This window comes from Salvelinus alpinus, chromosome 13 (assembly GCF_045679555.1).
Source record: "Salvelinus alpinus chromosome 13, SLU_Salpinus.1, whole genome shotgun sequence".
Classification (NCBI taxonomy): domain Eukaryota; kingdom Metazoa; phylum Chordata; class Actinopteri; order Salmoniformes; family Salmonidae; genus Salvelinus; species Salvelinus alpinus.
Window position 1 is genome coordinate 315,095 of NC_092098.1, and position 27,036 is coordinate 342,130.

Sequence of the window (27,036 nt, forward strand, 5' to 3'; positions counted from 1 at the left end):
AAATTACTGTAAAAATTCAGGACAAAATGAGAACTGGTCTTTTATTGGTCCATGTTATGTCCATATAATTAGAATGCTTCATCTTCAGATCAGTGTGCCTTGACCTGAAACTGCACTGTTTTACGGTTGTCCTGGCAGTGACAGTCAAATGACCCAACACTGAGAGACAATGACAAAATATGATAGCCCACTGACATGGTTACTGGCACATGATATATTATCACCTTTTCTTCCTGGTGGACAGTGACATGTATTCATGGATGACAAGGGAAACCAGGCTTCCCCAAAAAATGTACCAAGAAAAGAAAATATATATATATACAGTTGAAGTCGGAAGTTTACATACACCTGAGCCAAATACATTTAAACTCAGTTTTTCACAATTTCCTGACATTAAATCCTCGTAAAAATTCCCTGTCTTAGGTCAGTTAGGATCACCACTTTATTTTAAGAATGTGAAATGTCAGAATAATAGTAGAGAGAATGATTCATTTCAGCTTTTATTTCTTTCATCACATTCCTAGTGGGTCAGAAGTTTACATACACTCAATTAGTATTTGGTAGCATTGCCTTTAAATTGTTTAACTTGGGTCAAATGTTTCGGGTAGTCTTCCACAAGCTTCCCACAATAAGTTGGGTGAATTTTGGCCTATTCCTCCTGACAGAGCTGTTGTAACTGAGTCAGGTCTGTAGGCCTCCTTGCTCGCACACGCTTTTTCAGCTCTGCCCACAAATGTTCTATTGGATTGAGGTCAGGGCTTTGTGATGGCCACTCCAATACCTTGACTTGTTGTCCTTAAGCCATTTTGCCACAACTTTGGAAGTATGCTTGGGGTCATTGTCCATTTGGAAGACCCATTTGCGACCAAGCTTTATCTTCCTGACTGATGTCTTGAGATGTTGCTGCAATATATCCACATAATTTTCCTCCCTCATGATGCCATCTATTTTGTGAAGTGCACCAGTCCCTCCTGCAGCAAAGCACCCCCACAACATGATGCTGCCACCCCCGTGCTTCACGATTGGGATGGGGTTCTTCGGCTTGCAAAACTCCCCCTTTTTCCTCCAAACATAACGATGGTCATTATGGCCAAACAGTTCTATTTTGTTTCATCAGACCAGAGGACATTTCTCCCAAAAAATGATGTAAATTAGTCTATCAGAAGCTTCTAAAGCCATGACATAATTTTCTGCAATTTTCCAAGCACAGTCAATTTAGTGTATGTAAACTTCTGACCCACTGGAATTGTGATACAGTGAATTATAAGTGAAATAATCTGTCTGTAAACAATTGTTGGAAAAATTACTTGTGTCATGCACAAAGTAGATGTCCTAACCAACTTGCCAAAACTATAGTTTGTTAACAAGAAATTTGTGGAGTGGTTGATAAACGAGTTTTAATGACTCCAATCTAAGTGTATGTAAACTTACGACTTCAACTACTTTTTCAGGCTTCCTCCGGGATTTTATCCACGCACCGCTACTGCTGGTGGAAGGATTGAAACTTTCCATGGCATTCAGCCATTGTCAGGCATATGCACACATTTTATAGATATTGAGGCTTGTATAAGAATATGTGTAACATGTTTTAATAGAGGAGAATATAGCGATCCTGTTATGCCAGTCATAAATTGGCAACACAACAGCCTGATAATAATGCAAACTAACTAAAGTATTACCAGAGGAGAGGAAAAAGTCGCACCTACCGCTGCTCATACAGTCCAACAGTAAGTGCAGTGGCGGATTTAGGCACTGCACGTGGGCAGCCGCCCATGGGGCACCCACACAAAATAAATAAATAAAATAAATATTCAGAATGGTGACATTTGCGCGATCCGTTTTCTATCGCTCATTTGCATGTCACGTCAATGATATCATGTCACCGTGTGGGAATGTGGGTCAATTAACCTTGTCGGAGTGGGCGCCCTGATTCTAGTTTGTGAGCTAGGCAGGCTACTGCCTGGGAAGGTCTCCCACTCAGAAGTACGAGATGGGGAGGGGGCGGGGGTAGGTTGACCTCAGGTCTCCCCACTGGAAGCCCGAGGTAGGGAGAGCGCAAACAAATAGCGCACCTCTAACTTTGTACAGTACTGATGCAATTAGTAGTGCAATTTAGTTTGTGTGTTTCTTGTTTGAAGTGCAATAGTGTAATAATCAGGTTCTCTTCTTTATAAGTGTGTTATTCTATTTGTGTGACATAGGATTTGTGCAATTTAGTTTTATTTGTGTGTTTTTTGTTAGCAATAGGGTAAGTGTAATTATTAGATTATCTTTTCAATTTGTATTTATATACTACAATTTGTTTCTATTTGTCTTTGTTACTTCTTTTTATTTTTGTAGATATATTCATATTTATATAGTTTTAAATGTTATGATTATTTATTTGTGCTGTTCCAAATGTCTGAATAAAAATTATAGTTAGTGTAGAATGGTGCTTTTTTGGGGGGTCGCCCAGGGAGCCACTGAGTAAGTGTCATTGTATACAATGACATCGGATTTACGATACATTCAGAAACGAAGAAGAAGAGTTACAGCAAACTTCCGTGTTACCCTGTAATGCGTCCGTCTGAAACTGATTAAAACCCATTTTCGATCTAAATGAAGAGGTCTAATTTTGATAGATAGTGAAACCAATTACGTGAGAAATAATTGTGAAGAGAGTTGTTGTCACATATAACAATAATAACCTTACCAGGGTTTTAGCGGTTCACATAACCGGAAGTAGACGTGGAACTTCGGTTGTCCCCATAGAGAATGATAAAGGCATCTAGTAGCTAAAAAGGTCATTTGGACAGTTTTAATGTAGTCAACTGGGTGGTATTTTCAACTTCATTGGCTGATCCTTCCTGATGACCATGTTGGAGTCACGTCCAACCGGGTCACCAGGAGGAATCAGTCAATTGTGAAGAAGAACATTGACGACTTCAAAATGGAGATTGCCTCAATAACGCTGCTCGTGCGCTCACAGACGCCATAATAGATAGTACATAGCGATGCACTCTCTAGCATTCTCTATGGTTGTTCCACCGTTCGACTAGGAACTACTGAGCTATAAACTAGGAAAGAACAAGAACTGAGAATATAGGGATTGTCGTTTTAGCAAACGGTATTTTTCAGATAATATGCATGTCATTTCGCGATTTCTATTATTTGAAAAATGATTAGACACATGCTTCGGTAGAGGATTCTGCGAATGCTGTTGATGCAAAGAGAGACAGTCTGTACCAGCTAGCTACCTGTCAGATCATTTAGCTTGCTTGTTAACTAGCTTGCCAGATAAAAACAACTTTAGTTTCTAGCTACTATTGTTAAATTGTTAAAGCTCATTCGCTCAATATGAAGACACATTATGTGGGGTTGTTGACAGTGTAAACTAGCTTGCTCAAAGTTTGAGGGTCGGCTTCAGCTAGTTAGTTAACTTGCTATCATATATCTAGCTATCTAACACAGGTAGTTAGATAGGTATCAGATATAACCTCATCCAGGCAAGTCTTAAGAATATCCAGAAAACATGTCGACAATTCCTGTCCTACCCCTTGTTATCAACGGGTGCATGTCTGCACTTGGGTCCTTGGCCACATTAAAGCTAATTCCAGCCTTCAAAGACCACTTCATCTCAGCCAGACTCTATGGGATGGATCTGAACAAAACTAACAAGAAGGAAGTGTACGTTTATCAATATAAATTGTTTACCAATGATCTACTATCCAATAGCCTATGTTAATCTATTTTACTCGTTTTTTGTTTTAGATTTTGTCCTGACTTATTTTAATTTCTCCTCTTTGCAGGCCAGAGTCTCAGGGCGTCATCAGTGGGACCGTGTTCCTCATTATCATGTTCTGCTTCATCCCAGTGCCTTTCCTCAGCTGCTTTGTAGAAGAGCAGTGCACTGGCTTCCCACACAATGAGGTGGGTGAGGGAACTGGGGGAGTTACCTATACTGTACCTATTATTCTGTCTGTTATTTGTTTATTTGTATCCCCATTAGCTGTTGCAATGGACGGTTTGGTTGTTTAGCGATGTGATTGAGAAGCTTAATATCAAAGATGTTTAAAGTTATGCCACACCCTTACTGTACCCGCGTGACCTGTCACTATAAAAGCGATGTGGCGCGACATACTGTCTATTACTTCACTTGAACCCCGCAGAGGTGGAGGAATGACATGAAAGCTTGGCGACCCGTTACTCTACTTAGAGAATCAAGGTTACATCCATAACCCAACGTTCTCTTTCGTTTTCGTACCGGGTCGCCAAACGACCTATGGGAGATGCTGTTCCAAAGAGGGGTATAACTTACCATTTAACTTAGTCCCTGGGATGTCCTTGCATCCACCACAGGATGCAATAGAATATAATTACCCAACAGGGTACCACAGAATTACAACGAGGGTATACAACTGTATAAGCAAGCTGAAAGTTAGAACTTACAAAATGAGGTTCAAGGCTCACAGTATGCTCACTTATCTGGGTTGAGAGAGCGTGCCATGTCCAGAACTACAGACCCCACTGATGGTGATTCTGTAGTACCTCATGAAAGTCATCGGTGTTGCCCAACTTGCGGCAGCACAGATAGAGTCCAGGGAGGCCCTTCTCAACAGGGCCCATGAAGTGGCCATACCCCTGGTGTGCTACCGCCCCGTCTGTAGTTGGTCTACCTGCTGCAGCGTAACCCAATGTGCCAATCTATGCTTTGAGACAGCATGCCCTTTGGTGTTCTCCTCATAACACACAAAAAGCTGTTCTGTTTAACGAACAGTTCTTTTTGCAGCAAGATAGGCACTCAATGCCCTAACCGGACAAAGTGTATGCAACTCACGACTCTCCTGTGGAGAGGTGGGTGAAATGTCGCTATTATTGAGGGCTGTTTAGTATGTGATCATGAAAGCACCTTAGGTAAGAATGCTGGATTTGGCTGAAGCACTGCCTTAGATCCATCTTCTGCTAATGTGAGGCATGAAGGATGGGTATAAAGCACATGCAATTCTCTAACACGCTTGGCTGAAACAATAGCCAATAGAAAGGCGTTCTTGACTGAGAGCTCACATAGCTCAAGTGAAAACCGTGGACAACATCTAGCTCCCAAATGAAATGTTATTTGTGTTGTACACATATTTTGCAGAAGTTATCCCAGGTGCAGTAATACCTAACAATACCTAACAATACACACAAATACAAAACATAAAAAGGAATTTAGAATTATCAGAACGAGCAATGACAAGTCCAGAATATAAATGTGTATGATGGTGTGTATAGACATGGACAGTATATAAATAGAAATGGTTAGTTATATAGCCTTGACTAGAATAGAGTATATACAGTGCACTCGGAAAGTATTCAGACCCATTCACTTTTTCAAAATTTTGTTACGTTACAGCCTTATTCTAAAATAGATGAAATAGTTTTCCCCCCCTCATCAATCTACACACAATACCCCATAATGACTGGGGCAGGTAGCGTTCTCCTGGCATCCGCCAAACCCAGATTAGTCCATCGGACTGCGTGATTCGTCACTCCAAAAAACGCATTTCCACTGCTCCTGAATCCAATGGCTCAGTAGTGAGTGTTGCAACCGGGGACAGGTGATTTTTACGCGCTTCAGCACTCGGCGGTCCCATTCTGTGAGCTTGTGTAGCCTACCACTTAGCGGCTGAGCCGTTGTTGCTCCTAGACGTATCCACTTCACAATAACAGCACTTACAGTTGACCAGGACAACCCTAGCAGGTCAGAAATTTGACGAACTGTCTTGTTGAAAAGGCAGCATCCTATGACCGTGCCTTGTTGAAAGTCACTCTTCAGTAAGGCCATTCTACTGCCAGTGTTTGTCTATGGAGATTGCATGGCTGTGTGCTCGATTTGATACACCTTTCAGCAACGGGTGTGGCTGAAATAGTTGAATCCTCTAATTTGAAGGTGTTTCCACATACTTGTGTATATATATAGTGTAAACATGAGTGAAAAAAAGACAGTATGTCACGCCACACTGCCTTTTATAGTGACAGATCATGTGGGTACAGTAAGGTTGTGGTGTGACTTTAAACATCTTTGATATTAAGTGATTTGGAAACCCGTTACGAAAACGAAAGAGAACTGACGAGTGCGCTATGGTGCAAAACAGAGGGGGTTGGCATAGATCGTTGACAACATGTAAACTATTTAATCTCCAATAATGAATAAATGTGCACAATGAACACTTGTTTTCACTCATACATCAGTACAGTTGTTGTTTAGCTAGCGAGCTAATTTTAGCCATATTAGCATAGACGTTACATCAGTCAAAACACCTTAAAACAAGAGATGGTATCAAGAACAAGATAAAACTAGCTAAAAGAAGCCACCTACGGTACCCACGTGGCAGCTTATTGTCATTGTTGCTAGCTATCTGACCATCCAGAATCACAACAACACATGGACTTCTGCCCCATTGAAGCGTGCTAATTGTTTTTTTGTGGCGTTATCAGCTAACCCATCTATAGCAACAGGTACTCTTCCTGCGGTCCACACAAAACACGATACACAAAAATCAGAGACTGCAAGACAAAAAAATCCCAGACAAAGTATCTCTGGCCTGTTTTTCAGGATTTGTAGCACACAACATTCGTAACGTGACAGGCTGACATTGCTCAACATTTCTGCCTGCTTGTTCTGTCCTGACCAGTTTGTCCAGCTAATTGGTGCTCTACTCGCCATCTGCTGTATGATCTTCCTGGGTTTCGCTGATGACGTGTTGAACCTGCGCTGGAGACACAAGCTCCTGCTGCCCACCATAGCCTCCCTGCCGCTGCTCATGGTCTACTTCACCAACTTCGGCAACACTGTCATTGTGGTGCCCAAGCCCTTCAGGCTCTTACTGGGGATGCACTTGGATCTGGGTGAGTGAATGTCACAATAAAAATGACAGACTGGAGAGGCAAACATAACGTCATCTGTATCACATATTTCGTTTGGGCACAATGCAAATTTCTCTTGAAGGTCCTCTTAGTTTGCACACAGCCACAGGAGAACTGGATTATAAATATTCATAGTGTTTCTTCAGGCAAAACTGGTTGAAATTATATAAATTCCAACTACTTTACAAACAGTATATCTACTTGTTATCTGGTTGTAATGACGTCATTTCAACCAGTTTTACCCACTGGCGGTGTTGTATCAATTTCACTAACATTGTAAGTCATCCTCCATGCTTTGTTGTACATCTTATGCTGATTGATGTTATCTCTTCTCTGTAGGTATTCTCTACTATGTCTACATGGGCATGCTGGCAGTTTTCTGTACTAATGCCATCAACATCCTGGCAGGCATCAACGGCATCGAGTCAGGACAGGCGCTCTTCATCTCTGGCTCCATCATCATCTTCAACCTGCTTGAGCTTGGTGGTAAGTGGCGGTTTTCTATCTTTCATCAACATCCCCTGTTCTCAGTCCTTCAATTATGTGTCTACACATCCTACCAAATGTTTAAAATAAATCAAGGAACCTTTCCTGGTCTAATATATAGAAATGTGGATGTAATTGTGCACACTCTTTTTGACTTTTGCAGGAGACTACAGAGACGACCACATTTTCTCCCTTTACTTCATGCTCCCGTTCTTCTTCACAACTTTAGCACTTTTCTACCACAACTGGTGAGTTGGAGACACTGGCCGTGTCTGAAATCTGTCTTGTCTACTACTTACCAAAACGACATACTCTGTACTAATTGTACTACATACTATTTAGAACGCACTGTTTCGTAAAAATGAATGCAGTAAGCAACAAATATCAAAATACAGTGCCTTCAGAAAGTATCCATACTCTTTGACGTATTCCACATTTTATTGTGTTACAGCCTGAATGCAAATTTGATTAAATAAATAAACAATCTCACCCATCTACACACAATACCCCATAAGGACAAATTGAAAACAAGTTTTAAGAAATGTTAGCAAATTTATTGAAATTTAAATGCAGATATCTCATTTAGATAAGTATTCACACCCCTAAGTCAATAGATGTTAGAATCACCTTTGGCAGCGATTACAGTCGTGAGCCTTTCTGGGTAAGTCTCTAAGAGCTTTGCACACCTGGATCGTACAATATTTCACATTATTCTTTAAAAAAATCTTTAAGCTGTCAAGTTGGCTGTTGATCATTGCTAGACAGCTATTTTCAAGTTTTGCCATAGATTTTCAAGCCAATTTTAAGTCAAAACTAACTAGGCCACTCAGGAACATTCAATGTCATCTTCGTAAGAAACTCCAGTGTATATCTGGCCTCGTGTTTTAGGTTATTGCCCTGCTGAAAGGTGAATTTGTCTCCCAGTGTCTGTTGGAAAGCAGACTGAACCTGGTTTTCCTCTGGGATTTTGCCTCTGCTTAGCTCTATTCCCTTTCTTTTTATCCTAAAATACTCCCTAGTCCTTGCCGATGTCAAGCATACCCATAATGTCACGCCCTGACCATAGAGAGCCCTCGGGGTTCCATTCATGTGTATTAGTTACCTTCAGATGAGTCCATTGAGACTTGTTGTGGTAGTAGCGCAAAATGGAGAACAGTCTCCTCTTTTTGTAGGCCAAACCGTTCGGACGCTACAGACGTTCCCGTGAGAAGAACGGTTTTCGGTATCTCTAATGGTCTGACAAACACCTCTGTACCTCGGCCCCTTTCCACTGCAGATGCGGAAGGCCGACATAAGCAGATGTGGTGGATTGAGACGCAGCCCATGCAAAAAAGCCAGATATCTCTAGCTTAAACTGACAGATTTTGATGGGGATTTCTTTATTATGTTAATTAGATTGACACACATTGCCTATTTATTTACCCTATTTATTGACTCAAGATATTTCAGCTTTTCATTTTTTATTAATTTGTAAACATTTCTAAAAACAGTTCCACTTTGACATTATGGGGTATTGTGTGTAGGTAGGCCAGTGACACAATCTCAATTTAATCCATTTGAGGCTGTAACACAAAAATGTGGAAAAAGTCTAGGGGTGTGAATACTTTCTGAAGGCACTGTACTAGGCTCACCCATCCTAAGAGTGTGTCATCTAATGCGCATTACCGCCATTTGTTCATTTGGGTACAGTGCGTCTCATTATCAGCTGATAATCAAAAGACAATTCTCTTCCTCAAAAGTGTGCAGTTTATTCTGCTAAATGAAAAACCGAAATGAGTATAACATCCTGGCATTTAACCAAACTCGATTTTATTTTTTACTATAAAACATTATTTTTTGCATACCTAAAATGCCTACTATTTAGAATGCAAGTGTAGGTATTCAGACACGGCTATTGTTTATGGTGTTGCTGTTACAGTGAGGGAAAAAAGTATTTGATCCCCTGCTGATTTTGTACGTTTGCCCACTGACAAAGAAATGATCAGTCTATAATTTTAATGGTAGGTTTATTTGAACAGTGAGAGACAGAATAACAACAAAAATATCCAGAAAAACGCATGTCAAAAATGTTATAAATTGATTTGCATTTTAATGAGGGAAATAAGTATTTGACCCCCTCTCAATCAGAAAGATTTCTGGCTCCCAGGTGTCTTTCATACAGGTAACGAGCTGAGATTAGGAGCACACTCTTAAAGGGAGTGCTCCTAATGTCAGTTTCTTACCTGTATAAAAGATACCTGTCCACAGAAGCAATCAATCAATCAGATTCCGAACTCTCCACCATGGCCAAGACCAAAGAGCTCTCCAAGGATGTCAGGGACAAGATTGTAGACCTACACAAGGCTGGAATGGGCTACAAGACCATCGCCAAGCAGCTTGGTGAGAAGGTGACAACAGTTTCTGCGATTATTCGCAAATGGAAGAAACACAAAAGAACTGTCAATCTCCCTCAGCCTGGGGCTCGATGCAAGATCTCACCTCGTGGAGTTGCAATGATCATGAGAATGGTGAGGAATCAGCCCAGAACTACACAGGAGGATCTTGTCAATGATCTCAAGGCAGCTGGGACCATAGTCATCAAGAAAACAATTGGTAACACACTACGCCGTGAAGGACTGAAATCCTGCAGCGTATGCAAGGTCCCCCTGCTCAAGAAAGCACATATACATGCCCGTCTGAAGTTTGCCAATGAACATCTGAATGATTCAGAGGACAACTGGGTGAACGTGTTGTGGTCAGATGAGACCAAAATGGAGTTCTTTGGCATCAACTCAACTTGCCGTGTTTGGAGGAGGAAGAATGCTGCCTATGACCCCAAGAACACCATCCCCACCGTCAAACATGGAGGTGGAAACATTATGCTTTGGGGGTGTTTTTCTGCTAAGGGGACAGGACAACTTCACCGCATCAAAGGGACGATGGACGGGGCCATGTACCGTCAAATCTTGGGTGAAAACCTCCTTCCCTCAGCCAGGGTATTGAAAATGGGTCGTGGATGGTTATTCCAGCATGACAATGACCCAAAACACACGGCCAAGGCAACAAAGGAGTGGCTCAAGAAGAAGCACATTAAGGTCCTGGAGTGGCCTAGCCAGTCTCCAGACCTTAATCCCATAGAAAATCTGTGGAGGGAGCTGAAGGTTCGAGTTGCCAAACGTCAGCCTCGAAACATTAATGACTTGAAGAAGATCTGCAAAGAGGAGTGGGACAAAATCCCTCCTGAGATGTGTGCAAACCTGGTGGCCAACTACAAGAAACGTCTGACCTCTGTGATTGCCAACAAGGGTTTTTCCACCAAGTACTAAGTCATGTTTTGCAGAGGGGTCAAATACTTATTTCCCTCATTAAAATGCAAATCAATTCATAACATTTTTGACATGCGTTTTTCTGGATTTTTTTGTTGATATTCTGTCTCTCACTGTTCAAATAAACCTACCATTAAAATTATAGACTGATCATTTCTTTGTCAGTGGGCAAACGTACAAAATCAGCAGGGGATCAAATACTTTTTTCCCTCACTGTATAAAGCGTGTTGTAAATTATTGCCAACATAAACTACACGTGTTGCCTTTACTACAGGTACCCTTCGTCTGTGTTTGTGGGAGACACCTTTTGCTACTTTGCGGGGATGACCTTTGCAGTGGTAGGAATCCTGGGGCACTTCAGCAAAACCATGCTGCTCTTCTTCATTCCTCAAGTGGTCAACTTTGTCTACTCACTACCCCAGCTATTCCATGTAGTACCCTGTCCCAGGCACCGCCTCCCCAGGTAACACCACAGCTCTTTCTCCCTTACTCCTATGATGGCATTGATATAGTATACATATCGTATAGTACTTTTGATACAATTCCATGATCTTTTCTTTTCAGATTATAATCCCTTGTTATAAAAGTGATCCTCATTGTGTTTTTCCCCCCCCCCTCCTAAATTTGCCTGATGCACGAAGACTGAACCCAGACACAGGAAAACTAGGAATGAGTTGGTCTAAATTCAAAAGGAGGGACCTCTCCAAATTGGGAAATATTATTTTACAGGTAATCAATATGTACACATGTTGGGGGTGTGAATGTGACATTTATTTTGGTGGTCCAAAAGAGTGGAATTGGTGCAAATGTTTGACTTGGGTCAGGTAGATTGATATGAACGAACGAAAGCTTTGACTTGCGTGGATAATGAATGGCGGTGTATTTTGCGCCCATCAGGTGGCGGAGATGCTGCGGGTGCTTGAAGTGAAGCGTGGCCAGGAGGGCGATGATGAGTTTGTGGAGTGTAACAACATGACCTTAATAAACCTGGTGCTGAAGATACTGGGACCCACACACGAGAGAGATCTCACCACGATCATGCTGCTCATACAGGTATCGACAACGGGTCTAATTTCTGAATCAAATCAAATTGTATTAGTCACATGCGCCGAATACAGGTGTAGACTTTACAGTGAAATGCTTACTTACTTACTATTTTTAGGGCCTTCCTCTGACACCACCTGGTATAGAGGTCCTGGATGGCAGGAAGCTTGGCCCCAGTGATGTACTGGGCCGTACGCACTACCCTTTGTAGTGTCTTGCGGTCAGAGGCCGAGCAGTTGCCATAACAGGCAGTGATACAACCTGTCAGGATGCTCTCAATGGTGCAGCTGTAAAACCTTTTGAGGATCTGAGGACCAATGACAAATCTTTTCAGTCTCCTGAGGGGGAATAGGTTTTGTCGTGCCCTCTTCATGACTGTCTTGGTGTGCTTGGACCATGTTAGTTTGTTGGTGGAACTTGAAGCTCTCAACCTGCTCCACTTCAGCCCCGTCGATGAGAATGGGGGCGTGCTCGGTCCTCTTTTTCCTGTAGTCCACAATCATCTCCTGTGTCTTGATCAGTCATGAGTGAACAGGGAGTACTGGAAGGGACTGAGCACGCAGCCCTGAGGGGCCCCTGTGTTGAGGATCAGTGTGGCGGATGTGTTGTTACCTACCCTTATCACCTGGGGGCGGCCCGTCAGGAAGTCCAGGCTCCAGTTTCAGAGGGAGGTGGTTAGTCCCAGGGTCCATAGCTTATTGATGAGCTTTGAGGGCACTATGGTGTTGAACACTGAGCTGTAGTCAATCAATAGCATTCTCATAGGTGTTCCTTTTGTCCAGGTGGGAAAAGGCAGTGTAGAAGTGCAATAGAGATTGCATCATCTGTGGATCTGTTGGGGTGGTATGCAAATTGGAGTGGTTCTAGGGTTTCTGGGATAATGGTGTTGTGAGTTATGACCAGCCTTTCAAAGCACTTCATGGCTACAGACATAAGTGCTACGGGTCAGAAGTCATTGAGGCAGGTTACCTTAGTGTTCTTGGGCACAGGGACTATTCTGGTCTGCTTAAAACATGTTGGTATTACAGACTCGGACAGGGAGAGGTTGAAAATGTCAGTGAAGACACTTGCCAGTTGGTCAGCGCATGTTCGCAGTACACGTCCTGGTAATCCGTATGGCCCTGCGGCCTTGTGAATGTTGACCTGTTTTAAAGGTCTTACTCACATCGGCTGTCACATACATGTTATGTAATTCATACATGTTATGTATGTGACATATGAATCACTGTCAATGTTGACAGTTCTGTAAATTGCCATATTGTTATAATATTATGAATAAGTTAAGGTACATTATATATATATACAAAATTATGTGGACACCCCTTTAAATTAGTGGATTCGGCTATTTCAGCCACACCCGTTTGCTGACAGGGTGTATAAAATCGAGGACACAGAGATTGTAGTAAAATGGCCTTACTGAAGAGCTCAGTGACTTTCAATGTTGCACCGTCATTGGATGCCACCTTTCCAACAAGTCAGTTCGTAACATTTCTGCCCTGCTAGAGCTGCCCTGTCAATTATAAGTGCTGTTATTGTGAAGTGGAAACGTCTAGGAGCAACAACGGCTCAGCCGGGAAGTGGTCGGCCACACAAGTTCACAGAACCGGACGGTCTGTCCTAGGTTGCAACACTCACTACCGAGTTCCAAACTGCCCCTGGAAGCAACGTCAGCACAAGAACTGTTCGTTGGGAGCATCATGAAATGGGTTTCCATGGCCGAGCAGCCACACACAAGCCTTGGATCACCATGCGCAATGCCAATCATCGGCTGGAGTGGTTGAAAGCTCACCGCCATTGGACTCTGGAGCAGTGGAAACGCATTCTCTGGAGTGATGAATCACGCTTCACCATCTGGCAGTCCAAAGGACTAATCTGGGTTTGGCAGATGCCAGGAGAACGCTACCTGCCCCAATACATAGTGCGAACTGTAAAGTTTGGTGGAGGAGGAATAATGGTCTGGGGCTGTTTTTCATGGTTCGGGCTAGGCCCCTTAATGCTACAGCATACAATGACATTATAGACGATTCTTTGCTTCCGACTTTGTGGCAACAGTTTGGTAATGTCGTGTATATGAAGCCCCTTTGTGAGCATTTCTAAGATATCTTTGAATAATCTTTAACGCATAATTCATATTTGTCTCCGTCTCAGGTACTGGGGAGTGCGTTGGCCTTCGGGATCCGTTATCACCTGGTTCGCCTCTTCTACGACGTCTAGAGATGCCACAGCTACAGAGCGAAAGCTGAGAGACTACAGAGAGGGATGTCCAACTATGCTGAACCAACCGTGTCTGATCCTTGATGATGATTTTGACTATTGATTCCTTGATTATTGCTTCACCTTTCCTTATCTGCTTTAAAATGGGTCTGTTTATAACATGACTGACAGCTGAGGATGACCTCAGTTCTTCAAAGGAAAAAGAACAGGAGAAAAATTCATGCCACTCAAAGGCATCACAATTGATAGAATTCAGGATCTGCTAAATGAACTATTTCAGGATGAGCAATTAAGCACAATCATACAGTTGTGAAAAGAAAGGCAAGAGGTCCATGCACAGGTCAAAACCCAGTCTATATTGAGGATGGCTACTCTTTGTGACAGACAGATTGCATATGGAGGGATTGGGAGGATATTTTTTTAGTTCTTCTGAGGGGGTTTAAAGCGTTTCTTTAGTCCTAGAGGAGTTGGGGGTGGAGGGAACTCCAGAGCAGTAGTGGTGAGATTACAAGGGCTACATGAAGGTATTATCGATTAGGAGGTGAATTTTTATGAAGGAGGAGGACATGGAATGTGAACTTTTCTCAGTTTATAATGTATTTGTAAGCTTTGCCTTCGTAATGCTAATTTGTTTTGACACTGGACAATTCTGCTGGTTGTAGGAATGTAAATACAAGTGTAAAAAAACTTGAGTGATGTTTTACTCTTGCAATGGAATACTCCAACCAGGAAGTGCTCAGAACAAATCATTTCCTTTCTGAAATGGTTATTTAATCATTTTGTAGACACTGAAATAATGCTGAATACAGTCACTACTGATATTTCTAACCAGAAGGTTTGAAACATTCCTGTTTTTTGAGGACAATATTCTAGGTGTACAGAAGCACCTTACAGTACATGATTGGCCAAGACAGAACATGGCGCTGACTCAGACAGTACAGTATGAATGAAGACACTACGGCAGAGAGGAAGAGGTGAAGCTAGAGGTTTTAGTCCGGCCAAAATATGTCCACAAACATTGTTTTTATTGCTAATTTGCTACCTGAGGTTTATAGACGGGTATGCTGACATCACTAAAAAGATGCGCACTATTCAATGGAGCAGAAGTCCGTGGCCTTGTTTGAGTGGTAAGCCTGAAGCAACCGACTGCAGATAAGTCGAGTGAAGTCGGTGGAGATGCATCTACTACAGCCAAAAGTCGTACACTGTGGTTTTCCAACAGCAAGGCTCAGTGCAACATGGCAGTGTTGCTACGGTTTATAAAAGTTTTTCTTTGTAATGCCTAAATAAACAAGTCTCCAACCCCCATATCACACAGTCATAAACTGTAAATATACAGTGCATTAGGAAAGTGTTCAGGCATCTTGACTTTTTCCACATTTTGTTACATTTGTTATGTTACGCCTTATTCTAAAATGGATTTTTTTTAAATTCTGGCTTCCAGTAATGCCTCCTGAACCTCAGAAGCCTGATACCTGACTGCATGGAGCCTACTCTCCCATCTTGTGTCACTCCATGACTTCACGGTTATGTTCAAGTGTTTCTTCAAAACACTCCATCTTTGTGTGCCAGCTGAAAATAAGGTGAAGTGCTTTGCACATGCCCAAAAAACCCAACTGCATCTTTTGAAGATTTGGCAGCATCTGCAATGACAAGGTTTAGAGTATGTGCTCTACATGGGATGAACACGGCTCTGGGATTTTTTTTCAGCAGTCTGGCTTTTACTCCTGGTGCTTGCCCTTCATGCTGGCTCCATTATCATAAAATTGCCCTCTGCAATCTTCAAATGGAATCTTCAGCTCATTCAGCTTATCTAAGATGACAGTGGACAGATTCAAGCCTGTTGTAACCTCAACATTCACAAAGCCAAGGAAGTGCACTTTGATCTCTGGCTTTCCCTTTAAAGCCACGCTTCTCAGAATAATGGACATTTGCTCCTGGTGACTAACGTTAGGTGTACAGTCCAAGATAATGGATTAGTACTTTGAGTCACTATTGCTTCCAGAATCTTGTCACTCACAATCTGTATCAGCTTATTCTGTGCACACTTCCCAAAGTAATGAGCATGTTTCTCACCATCTTTAATTTTGCTGAGATGATTTTCCATAACGGGGTCAAATTTTGCCAGTAATTCAACCTCTTTTAGGAAGTTTCCATTATCTGGTTGGAAGAGTTTGTCTGATGAACCCCTGAATGGTAGGTTTCTTTCAGCCAGAGACTGGGTGATACTTATCCAACGTGTAAGGACATCCCGCCATCTCTTTCTTTCAGCCTCCAAAATTGTCATTTGTATCTGGTCAAGAGTCTGTCCCCGACTTAGGTGCCAATCAAGTTTTCTCCACTTAATCATATTGTTTGTGTTCAGGACTACCCTCATGGTGTTTCAGAATGGCGTTGATATTTGACCAGTCATTCACGCCTTCCTTTATTATTTTGTTGTCTTTTGTAGAAAAGAACGTACAGCAAAAACAATACACAGCGTTGCTTTTGATTGAGTATGAAAGCCAGCTCCTGGTAATCTTTTCCCCATTTGACAGCTGTCTCTGTAATACGCCTGAAGGAAACCTCTTCTAGACTTGTCTTTCGGGTAAGAGAAATCCAGTCCTGGTTCGAATGGACCTCTGTGCACTAACTCAGTCCTCATAAAGTCTGTTAAGACTGGGGGCCAATCTGCTGGGTCAATTGGTGGAGAAGCAACTGTTATATTAGGGTCTGAGCTTCTTGTATCTGATTCTGGCTGTATACCTCTGGTTGTGCTAGTACTGGCTGAGGCTGCCTGTACTTCACCTGGGTCTGTGTTAGTACTTGCTGAAGATGGCTGTATTGGGTCTGTGTTAGTATTTGCTAAAGCCAGCTATACTGGGTCTGTGTTAGTATTTGCTGAAGCTGCCAGTACTGGGTCTGTGTTAGTATTTGCTGAAGCCGGCTGTACTGGGTCTGTGTTAGTACTGGCTGAAGCCGGCTGTACTGGGTCTGTGTTAGTACTGGCTGAAGCCGGCTGTACTGGGTCTGTGTTAGTACTGGCTGAAGCCGGCTGTACTGGGTCTGTGTTGCTGAAGCTGGCTGTACTGGGTCTGTGTTAGTACTGGCTGAAGCCGGCTGTACTGGGTCTGTGTTGCTGAAGCTGGCTGTACTGGGTCTGTGCCTGTACTGGCTGATGTTCCAGCATCTCCTCTACTGACAAACTTAAGCATAGCACCTGTAAATTATAGACAACAATACTACTATTCATTTTATCAGCTGCATCAGGCCCATTCAAACTGGCTCCCCCAGATGTCCTTTTATACACTTTCAAATATAAAATACTATTTATGCAGTTTATAAAACACCGTTATCAAACGTAATAAATAGTTGTATTTCACTCTCACTTTTGTCAGGCACAAAGTCACAGAACACAGCCCTGGAAGTGGCTGGCAAGCAAGACACAGACAGACCAAGAGATGCACTGCCGAGCTAGGTTAGCAAAACAGACAGACAGACAGACTAGAGATACACTGCAAGCTAGCACATCAACTTAACGTTACTATTATTTGCTGACATCAAACTTGGAGAGGAGAGAACACAAGCTTAACTGATTGCTGTTTCCGCAATTCACTCTCATTATGTTTTTTTTCACTTTTCGTGACCAGAAGGATAGCTCCGCTTCATCCTCTCATCGAAGTTGTAAACATTGACACCTGCTTTGACACGAGGGGGAGGCGGAGCCCTTGCGTATTTTGCGGGGCCCAACGCAACTTGCGTAGTGAGCGTATAGGGCCGCCCGGCTCTGAGTGTAGCGAAATGTAATGCAAGATATGTAAACATTATTAAAGTGGCATTATTAAAGTGACTAGTGATCCATTTATTAAAGTGACCAATGATTTCAAGTCTGCAGCAGCCTCTCTGTGCTAGTGATGGCTGTTTAACAGTCTGATGGCCTTGAGATAGAAGCTGTTTTTCTGTCTCTCTGTCCCAGCTTTGATGCACCTGTACTGACCTCGCCTTCTGGATGGTAGAGGGGTGAACAGGCAGGTGCTCGGTTGGTCGTTGTCCTTGATGATCTTTTTGGCCTTCCTGTTACATCGGGTGCTGTAGGTGTCCTGGAGGGCAGGTAGTTTGCCCCTGGTGATGCGTTGTGCAGACCGCACCACCCTCTGGAGAGCCCTGTGGTTGTGGGCGGTGCAGTTGCCGTACCAGGCGGTGATACAGCCCGACAGGATGCTCTTAATTGTGCATTTGTAAAAGTTTGTGAGGGTTTTAGGTGACAAGCCAAATTTCTTCAGCCTCCTGAGGTTGAAGAGGCGCTGTTGCGCCTTCTTCACCACACTGTCTGTGTGGGTGGACCATTTCAGTTAGTCCGGGATGTGTACACAGAGGAACTTAACACTTTCCACCTTCTCCACTGATGTCCCGTCGATGTGGAATGGTGGGGTGCTCCCTCTCCTGTTTCCACGATTATCTCCTTTGTTTTGTTGATGTTGAGTGAGAGGTTATTTTCCTGACACCACACTCCGAGAGCACTCACCTCCTCCCTGTTACCTGTCTCGTCATTGTTTGTAATCAAGCCTACTACTGTTGTGTCGGCTGCAAACTTGATGATTGAGTTGGAGGCATGCATGGCCACGCAGTCATGGTTGAACAGAGAGTATAGGAGGTGGCTGAGCACGCACCTCAGTGTTGAGGATCAGCGAAGTGGGGATGTTGTTTCAGGAAGTCCAGGACCCAATTGCAAAGGGCAGGGTTGAGACCCAGAGCCTCAAGCTTAATGATGAGCTTGGAGGGTACTATGGTGTTGAATGCTGAGCTGTAGTCAATGAACAGCATTCTTACATAGGTATTCATTTTGTCCAGATGGGATAGGGCAGCGTGCAGTGTGATGGCGATTGCATCGTCTGTGGACCTATTGGGACGGTATGTAAATTGAAGTGGGTCTAGGGTGACCGGTAAGGTGGAGGTGATATGATCCTTGACTAGTCTCTCAAAGCACATGATGACAGAAGTGAGTGCTCCTGGATGATAGGAATTCAGTTCAGTTACCTTTGCATTCTTGGGTACAGGAACAATGGTGGCCATCTTGAAGCATGTGGGGACAACAAACTGGGATAGGGAGAGATTGAATATGTCCGTAAACACACGAGTCAGCTGGTCTGTGCATGCTCTGAGGATGCGGCTAGGGATGCCATCTGGGCCAGCAGCCTTGCGAGGGTTAACACGTTTAAATGTCTTACTCACGTCGGCCACAGAGAAGAAGAGCCCACAGTCCTTGGTAGCGGGCCGCGTCGGTGGCACTGTATTATCCTCAAAGCATGGCAAATAAGGTGTTTAGTTTGTCTGGAAGCAAGACGTCAGTGTCCGTGACGTGGCTGGTTTTCCTTTTGTAGTCTGTGATTGCCTGTAGACCCTGCCACATGTGTCTCGTGTCTGAGCCAATTGCGACTCCACTTTGTGTCTATACTCACATGTTGCTTGTTTGATTGCCATGCGGAGGGAATAACTACACTGTTTGTATTCGGCCATATTCCCAGTCGCCTTTCCATGGTTAAATGCGGTGGTTCGCGCTTTCAGTTTTGCGCGAATGCCGCCATCTATCCACGGTTTCTGGTTAGGGTAGGTTTTAATAGTCACAGTGGGTACAACATCTCCTATACACTTCCTTATAAACCCACTCACCGAATCAGCGTATACGTCAATATTATTCTCTGAGGCTACCCGGAACATATCCCAATCCGCGTGGATTCCGATTGGTCAGACCAGTGTTGAATAGTCCTTAGCACGGATGCTTCCTGTTTGAGTTTCTGCCTATAAGAAGGGAGGAGCAAAATGGAGTCGTGGTCAGATTTTCTGAAAGGAGGGTGGGGGAGGGCCTTGTATGCATCACGCAAGTTAGAGTAACAGTGGTCCAGCATTTTTCCAGCGCGAGTGCTACAGACGATATGCTGATAGAATTTAGGTAGCCTTGATCTCAAATTAGCTTTGTTAAAGTCCCCAGCTACAATAAATGCAGCCTCAGGATATATGGTTTCCAGTTTGCATAAAATCCAGTAAAGTTCCTTGAGGGCCGTCATGGTATCAGCTTGAGAGGGGATATACACGGCTGTGCCAATAACAAAAGAGAATTCTCTTGGGAGATAATACGGTGGGCATTTGATTGTGAGGAATTCTAGGTCAGGTGAACAAAAGGACTTGAGTTCCTGTATGTTGTTACAATTACACCATGAGTCGTTAATCATGAAACATACACCCCCGCCCTTCTTCTTCCCGGAGAGATGTTTATTCCTGTCGGCGCGACACACCGAGAATCATGGTGGCTTTTACCGACCCCGACAGCATGTCCTGAGAGAGGCATGTTTCCGTGAAACAGAGTATGTTACAATCCCTGATGTCTCTCTGGAAAGCAACACTTGCCCTAATTTCGTCGACCTTGTTACCTAAGGACTGGACATTAGCGAGTAATATACTTGGAAACAATGGGTGGTGTACGCGCCTCTGAAGTCTGACAAGACCGCACCATCTTCCTCTTCTCTGGCGACGTTGTTTTGGGTCGGCCTCTGGGATCAGTTCAAATGCCCTGGGTGATGCGGACAAAGGATCCGCTTCGGGAAAGTCGTATTCCTGGTCGTAGTGCTGGTAAGTTGAGGTCACTCTTATATCCAATAGTTCTTCCCGGCTGTATGTAATAACACTTAAGATTTTCTAGGCTCACAATGTAAGAAATTATACATAAAAAAACGAAATACTGCAAAGTTTCCTAAGGACTAAAAGCGAGGCAGCCATCTCTGTCGGCGCCCTTCTCCACCGATTGCTCAGTTTGGCCGAGCGGCCAGCAGTAGGAAGAGTCTTGGTGGTTGCAAACATCTTCCATTTAATAATGGAAGAAGTTTGTCTTGGTGGCCTTCAATGCTGCATACATTTTTTTGGTACCCTTCCCTAGATCTCTGCCTCAACACAATCCTGTCTCAGAGCTCTAAGGACAATTTCTTCGACCTCATGGCTTGATTTTTGCACTGACATGTTCTGTCAACTGTGGGACAGAACATATATATTTTTTTACATATACATGTATATAAAATACATGTAAAAAACTGAAATGTAGAAAAGTTACTTTTGTCCTCTGAAGAGGGGGGTGGATGGGCCAATAAAATACAAATAAAGAGTGTGTAAGTAGAGTTAGGTTGGTGAGTTTCCCCTTACACTGTAATGAGCTTTGGGTGTCTAGAAAAGAGCCATGTAAGTCCAATTATTAAATGCTTTGCCATCTTCCATTGCTTGAAGACTATGCCTTTGTACAGAGATGGAAATTGGTACAAAATACCAAGATGGAAATTGGTACAAAATACCAACAAGGTGGACTGCAAGGCTATGTTAAGTTAAATAAATCAATGACTATAGTAACTGCCTAGGTGCCAAATAAAGTAACAGGTGTAATGTAGTGAACATTATGCGATTATACCCAGTCCGTGTATTGGTACTGTGGGATTCCAGTTCCATGTTTTACAAAAGCCAGACAGTGAGAGTTATATGCCATGTGAACTATGTAATGTCAGCATACTTATGAGTAAAGTTAAACTAAAGTATACGAAAGTCCCGACCTCAGTTCTTATAAACATAAGCAAAATTAACAACTGTGCGTGTTACAATTAGCGACGAGTGAAACGCACAAGAGAAGAATGCAATTTACAAGACGAACTATGTGCCTATGTGAGTAAACCCGGACAGCAACTGAGCCTAGCTAACGTCGCAATTAGCTAGCTAACATTGTACATTACTGTACAATACCAGATTGGCTAATTTACCGAACATTCCGATGTTTGATGTGCACACAGAACCCAGCTCAATCGGCTCGAGGTGGAAAAAATGGATGAACGTATTCAACAATTGTCTAGTGGGATTAGACATCGCGGATAACACAAAGGAAAAGGACATTACTGTTACACTATGCAGGGTCGGATGTGTACGATATATTTGACACACTGCAAGATACCAGGGGCCTGTTGCACAAAACTAGGATAAGGGATTAAGCCAGGATATCTTGGTGATCCTGGCTCAATTGATCCGTAATCCGGTTGCACTAAAGATGGATAGGGGGCAGGAGGATATGTTATGGTATAAATTACCATGGAGATTTATTCTGTGGAGCTAGCCTGCTCCAGACCAGGCTAAATTCCAGGATCTATTTAATCTCATCCCTAATGTCAGTCAGCAGTCACCACAAATGGAAACCAATAGTTATTTCACTGCTCACTATACATTGTTATCACATATAACTAGACCCACTGTTATTATTTAAACGTTTGTGATCATTAATTTCAATGATTTTGGATAAAAAATGATTTTTAGATGATGTTGCTATCATTAGATAATTTACAGTTTCCCATAGACTATAAGGCTATATATAAAATGATAGAATATTAGGGCCACAGAGGGGAAAAAAACACAAGTCATAATATTGTAACCAGTTGTTTTAAAGGAGGACAGTTGTTAAAATGACAGATGTGGGGCATTTCGTGAAATTGTACTTCAGTATGGTTTCATAAACAAAGACATGCTGATGTGCCAGAATATTAAGTATCACATTGTCATAAGTATCAAAACTGTAAAAACAATATGTAGCTTTTCTGCAGAAAGAACCAGCCTCATAAATTTATGACTTTATCCTTTTTCTTCAGTGTGGCCCTAGTACTCTGTCATATAAACAAATACACATTCCATATGAATATAAAAACACAATGTGTAACATTATGTTCCTTTATTGAATAAGGACAAAACAAAGCAGGTAAACCATCAGCTCCTTTCGAAACTGAAGTCACAGTGACTCTACAAGATGGAAAGCACAGAATCCAAGCATATTATACAAAATGATACATACACATTCAAAGGTCTGTATATAACACACCCTGCATGTCTGCACACTAAAATAAATGCAGGACAAATCCATACACATCAACTGAACAGACAAATGAATGGATGCAGTAGCCTCCCTGCAGCCTTGTATTACACACAGTATACCGCACAAACATCATAAGAGGCCAAATTCGTCAAAAAACGAACCCCAAAAAACCCAAATTCCTCTGCCACCGCAGGACATATTTAACCAAAATTGAAAGCACACATACTAACTAAAATAATTAAACACATATTGGTCCCTCAGCAGCCGACCACTGTCGTCATCAGGGAAGATTGCCGGATTGTCCCAGTCCATGGCTGGTGGCACTCTGGGGGCCCTCTCCTTCCTCAGGCAGGCCACATTGTGGAGGACAGCACAAGCCACAGTAATATCACATGCCCTAACAGGGCTGACCCTTAATTTGTGAAGGCAGTGAAAGCGTGCCTTCAGGAGGCCAAAGGTCATTTCAACTCTGGCCCTGGTCCTGGCATGGGCATGGTTGTAGGCCTGCTGTTCTTCCTGGGGGTCTGTGAAAGGTGTCAGGAGAAAAGGCTGGCAGCCATACCCCCTGTCTCCCAGCAACACACCAGAGAATTCACCTGTCAACACAAAATCTCATCATTACTACCTCATAAACACAGTGATATTCTTGACACAGCCATGATGGTTATAAATAGGGGTTGTGTGGCTTACCTTGTGATAGGCACTGATAGATTTCAGAGGCCCGAAAGATTCTGGAGTCATGGACTGAGCCAGGCCATTTTGCCACAACATTGCTGATCACACAGTCAGCATTGCAGACCATCTGAAATCATAAGATGAGGAATATTACACCAATCAATGCACATCACTGGCAATGCAGAGTGTTCGTCAATGGACAATATCAAAAAGTTATGTTCACCTGAACATTAATGCTGTGAAAGGATTTCCTATTCACAAAATCGGCCTCATGGGCACCTGAGGGGGCTTTTATCCTTATGTGTGTGCAGTCCACTGCACCAATGACATTGGGGAAACCTGTCACACAAAGTAATGAGTATCCTACTATGTGTTAACAGTTGTCCTGTAATTTGTAGATCCTCTTACCTGCAATCCTATAGAACTCCTCTTTGATGTCACAGAGTCTTCTGTGGCCAGGGAAGGAGATGAAGACATCTGCTAATGCTTTGATAGCCAGACACACACTCCTTATTGTGCGGCAAATTGTGGCCTTGTTCAGCTGTTCTGCATCCCCCACTGAGTACAGGAAGGCTCCACTAGCAAAAAAGCGCAAGGCCACACAAACCATTTGCTCCACACTCAGTGCATGGCTCCGTGCAGTGCGGTGCTTAATCCTGGGACCCAGTAGTCTGCATAGATACCTGATGCCATCTGCAGAAAACCTGTATCTTTCATATAGATGGTCATCAGGGAAGGCCAGTGGGTCCAACCGGTCCCTGAAGACCCTTTCTCGCCTGAAGGCTCTCCTCAGCACAAGTGCTTCTTCATCCACCACATCTCGCACGAATGGGCATGCCATTGTCAGAGCAGAAAGGAACACACAATTTTGGGCCTTCATATAGGCTAGTGGCCACACCTGGTGCTGGGGGGGTGGGCAAAAGAGGGCGATGCCTTATAACGATGACTTGGTTGTACTGATTGCTGGGAAAATAAAAAAAAAACTTAGAAAGATGCCATCGTCCTGTGTGCTCACAATAAGAGCTCATATGTCATGGCTCACTTGACTTTACGAGAATATACCTAATTTTTATTTTGAGCTGTGTCATCTTCTTGGAGCTGGGGGAGGAAAGAAAAATAATGATTAATACATTTGTGTTACAGTTAGCATACAGTGTACATTGAAGGCATATCTCACCTCCCTCTCAAGTTTTTTTATTTCAAGGTCCAGTTTCCTAATTGTCCTCTTTTTTATTTCGGACTCCAGTGCAAGATTTTCCATCTTTTTCTTCTTGTACTGAATGTCTATGTCTGCCAGTTCTATTTGGCGCCGGAGGTGGTTGCCATACAACTTTCTGATAGCTTGTGAGCTCTGTGAACACAATACAATTAGCGCAGCTGGAATTTGGCAGGATGTGGTGTCCTTTTATTAATACGCACTATGTTGCCAGGCTGGTTTTCCCACTGTATAGCATCTGGGTCCTGTAAAAGAAATTAGATTTTTTGATTTTGATGAGGACTCCTCACCATTGTAGAGTAAATAGTACTTTCACAGTCTTAACATGATACCTCATGCCTTCTGGAATCCAGAGAGATGGTCTCCTCCTCATCATCGTCTCCATCATGTGCTGTTGCTGCTGCACTGGGGCCTTCACCCTATCACATTTAATCGGATTCATATTGAAGCTAGTAGACAAGACATGCCAGGCCTACAGTATGCCTTTGATGGAGTACTCACTGGATCAGCATCGTCTGGTGCTTGTGCTGGTGGCTCTAACAGGAACACAGTGCTGCCAGACACTGCAAGGCAATAGGTAAACCAAAGTCAGACAGTCCAAATTGATTCAATATGAATGTGGTTGTATCCCATGTAGAGATGGAAGGACATACCTTGAATGAAGCGGGTGGCATCTTGGGAGGAACCTATGCTCGTCTCTTTCCCCCCAGGGACCCCCTCTAAGACGGGCCTGCCTTTATTTAGCTCCAAGGCCATGTCCTCTGCTGGGGTAAGGTCAGCCTTTGGTGACCCACCACCCGTGCCTTGTCTGTGGGTATTCTTTTTCACTGCTAAAACAGTACAGACAATGTGTGAGCAGGCACCTTCTGGGTACAATATATGCTTGTGCTTTGTTAAATATTAGTCAGGGACCATACCATTCTGCAGAATGTTCTTGTATTTGATTTTGACCTGCTGCCATGTCCGTTTTGGCCCGTTCATGTTTAATCTACACACACACACACACACACACACACATTTAATGGAGTCACACTGCAAAAAATTACTTGGTATTTTTGTCTTGTTTTCAGTAAAAATATCAAAAAATTTATCATAGCTTTATACAGTGTGATGGAGTTACTTTACACAATTTCACTCATATCTGCAGTGCATTTCAATTAAAAATTTAACCGTTTCATAATTACAGTACAACTGCATTTTTGGAGATGTGAATTAAATATTTGAATTGTAATTGTGATGTTTCAGCGGAGCGGTGAGTGTGTAATTGTGCACTACTTACGCATTCAGGCGGTCTGCAATACTTTGCCACGCTTTTTCTCTTTGCTTTATCACTGTGGCGGTGTTGCCTTTCTTCTTAATTATATCTTTTACCTCCTCGTATGCCTCCATGAGGATTTGTGCTTCCGACGGGGAAAAGTACGCGGCTCTAGTTGCCATGGTAAATCAGTTAATCTGTGATCTGTGGCGGGGTCTATTTGAGTGAGCCGTGAGCGCGCACCTATCCAGGATTGGTTTCACCTGGCTTAATGAATCCGTGTCTGCTCATCCTGGCTTGGTCTTTGTGCAACCAATTAAGCCTGGACGCACATGTTTTGGCTTCATTGAGCTCAGCTGAGTCATTTATCCCGGATGTCTTAATTCTACTTTTGTGCAACAGGCCCCAGAGCAGCTGATGACTATGATACAGCTCAATGCATATTTATGTCCAAAAGTCAACACAGAATATGAAACCTATGTTTTCAGACAAGCAAGACAAAATGAAAACGAAACCTTAGACGCTTACCACACAAGATTGAGATAACTAGCATCCACATGCGAGTTTGCGAACGTTGATAAATAAATAAAGCCACAGATAATAATGAACTGCAGTTCCGCGTTTCTCCGCTGGGTGGCGGTAAAGGGTGGTTCAATGGCTCTCCAACAACTACTTGACACAGGCAGTGCACAAGAAATGTCGGATAAACAAGCTGCAGGCATGGATAATGTTCAATCAAAATCACAAAAATAACTTTCAGTGTGCGCCGTACAAAATAAAAAATATAACAAAAGCCAGGGCTACATAAATGAAAGTGACAAACGTCAAAACAGAACATGCAATAACCGCAGAGGAAAATTCCCACATGACAGAGGACAAACAAACTGCCCTGCAAGGTGAAAAAATGTACAGGATGTGGAAGTTGAATCACTTTCTAAAATGCTGTAGGTCACAAACCACAGAGTCCACTCCTCCAGTTGCTGAAAAACGAACCCAATGGCGTCCGAAACACAAGTGCATAAAGTGCAGTCACATGATGACAATAAGACACGAACACAAGACACCTCACCAAGCTCATGATGATGCT

General features: G+C 43.0%; 2 protein-coding genes across 5 annotated transcripts; one reads left to right on the forward strand and one right to left on the reverse strand.

Annotated features, from left to right (window-relative positions):
- Positions 1-2,895: 2,895 nt before the first annotated feature.
- dpagt1 (dolichyl-phosphate (UDP-N-acetylglucosamine) N-acetylglucosaminephosphotransferase 1 (GlcNAc-1-P transferase)) lies at positions 2,896-14,629 on the forward strand. The gene is made up of 9 exons (XM_071337367.1): positions 2,896-3,666; positions 3,789-3,909; positions 6,657-6,870; positions 7,228-7,374; positions 7,538-7,622; positions 10,954-11,142; positions 11,321-11,408; positions 11,577-11,732; positions 13,872-14,629. Exons 1-9 carry the CDS (start codon positions 3,512-3,514, stop codon positions 13,935-13,937), a joined length of 1,221 nt encoding a protein of 406 aa, XP_071193468.1. The 5' UTR covers positions 2,896-3,511; the 3' UTR covers positions 13,938-14,629.
- A 7,995-nt stretch (positions 14,630-22,624) lies between these two features.
- Positions 22,625-27,036, reverse strand: LOC139536765 (uncharacterized). Of its 4 annotated transcripts, XM_071337371.1 has the most exons (10): positions 25,612-27,036; positions 25,348-25,524; positions 25,196-25,257; positions 25,027-25,113; positions 24,898-24,939; positions 24,656-24,829; positions 24,541-24,576; positions 23,887-24,441; positions 23,494-23,605; positions 22,625-23,399 (listed from the first exon to the last, which is right to left on the reverse strand). In XM_071337371.1, exons 1-7 carry the CDS (start codon positions 25,673-25,675, stop codon positions 24,541-24,543), a joined length of 642 nt encoding a protein of 213 aa, XP_071193472.1. In that variant the 5' UTR covers positions 25,676-27,036; the 3' UTR covers positions 22,625-23,399; positions 23,494-23,605; positions 23,887-24,441. The 4 variants fall into 4 exon arrangements, with proteins under 4 accessions (XP_071193472.1, XP_071193471.1, XP_071193473.1 ...); XM_071337370.1 differs by having other exon boundaries at positions 24,541-24,829; XM_071337372.1 differs by having other exon boundaries at positions 23,887-24,829; positions 25,974-27,036.

What these genes read in the sequence shown, in the direction of transcription:
- dpagt1 (XM_071337367.1), top strand. Translation starts at nt 3,512, where the DNA reads ATGTCGACAATTCCTGTCCTACCCCTTGTTATCAACGGGTGCATGTCT. An exon ending in AAAACTAACAAGAAGGAAGT is followed by an intron (nt 3,667 to 3,788) that starts GTACGTTTATCA and finishes TCCTCTTTGCAG; the next exon opens with GCCAGAGTCTCAGGGCGTCA. An exon ending in CCCAGGCACCGCCTCCCCAG is followed by an intron (nt 11,143 to 11,320) that starts GTAACACCACAG and finishes TGATGCACGAAG; the next exon opens with ACTGAACCCAGACACAGGAA.
- LOC139536765 (XM_071337370.1), bottom strand. Translation starts at nt 25,675, where the DNA reads ATGAACGGGCCAAAACGGACATGGCAGCAGGTCAAAATCAAATACAAG. An exon ending in CAAGAACATTCTGCAGAATG is followed by an intron (nt 25,525 to 25,611) that starts GTATGGTCCCTG and finishes GTACTGTTTTAG; the next exon opens with CAGTGAAAAAGAATACCCAC. An exon ending in CACCAGACGATGCTGATCCA is followed by an intron (nt 25,114 to 25,195) that starts GTGAGTACTCCA and finishes TAAATGTGATAG; the next exon opens with GGTGAAGGCCCCAGTGCAGC.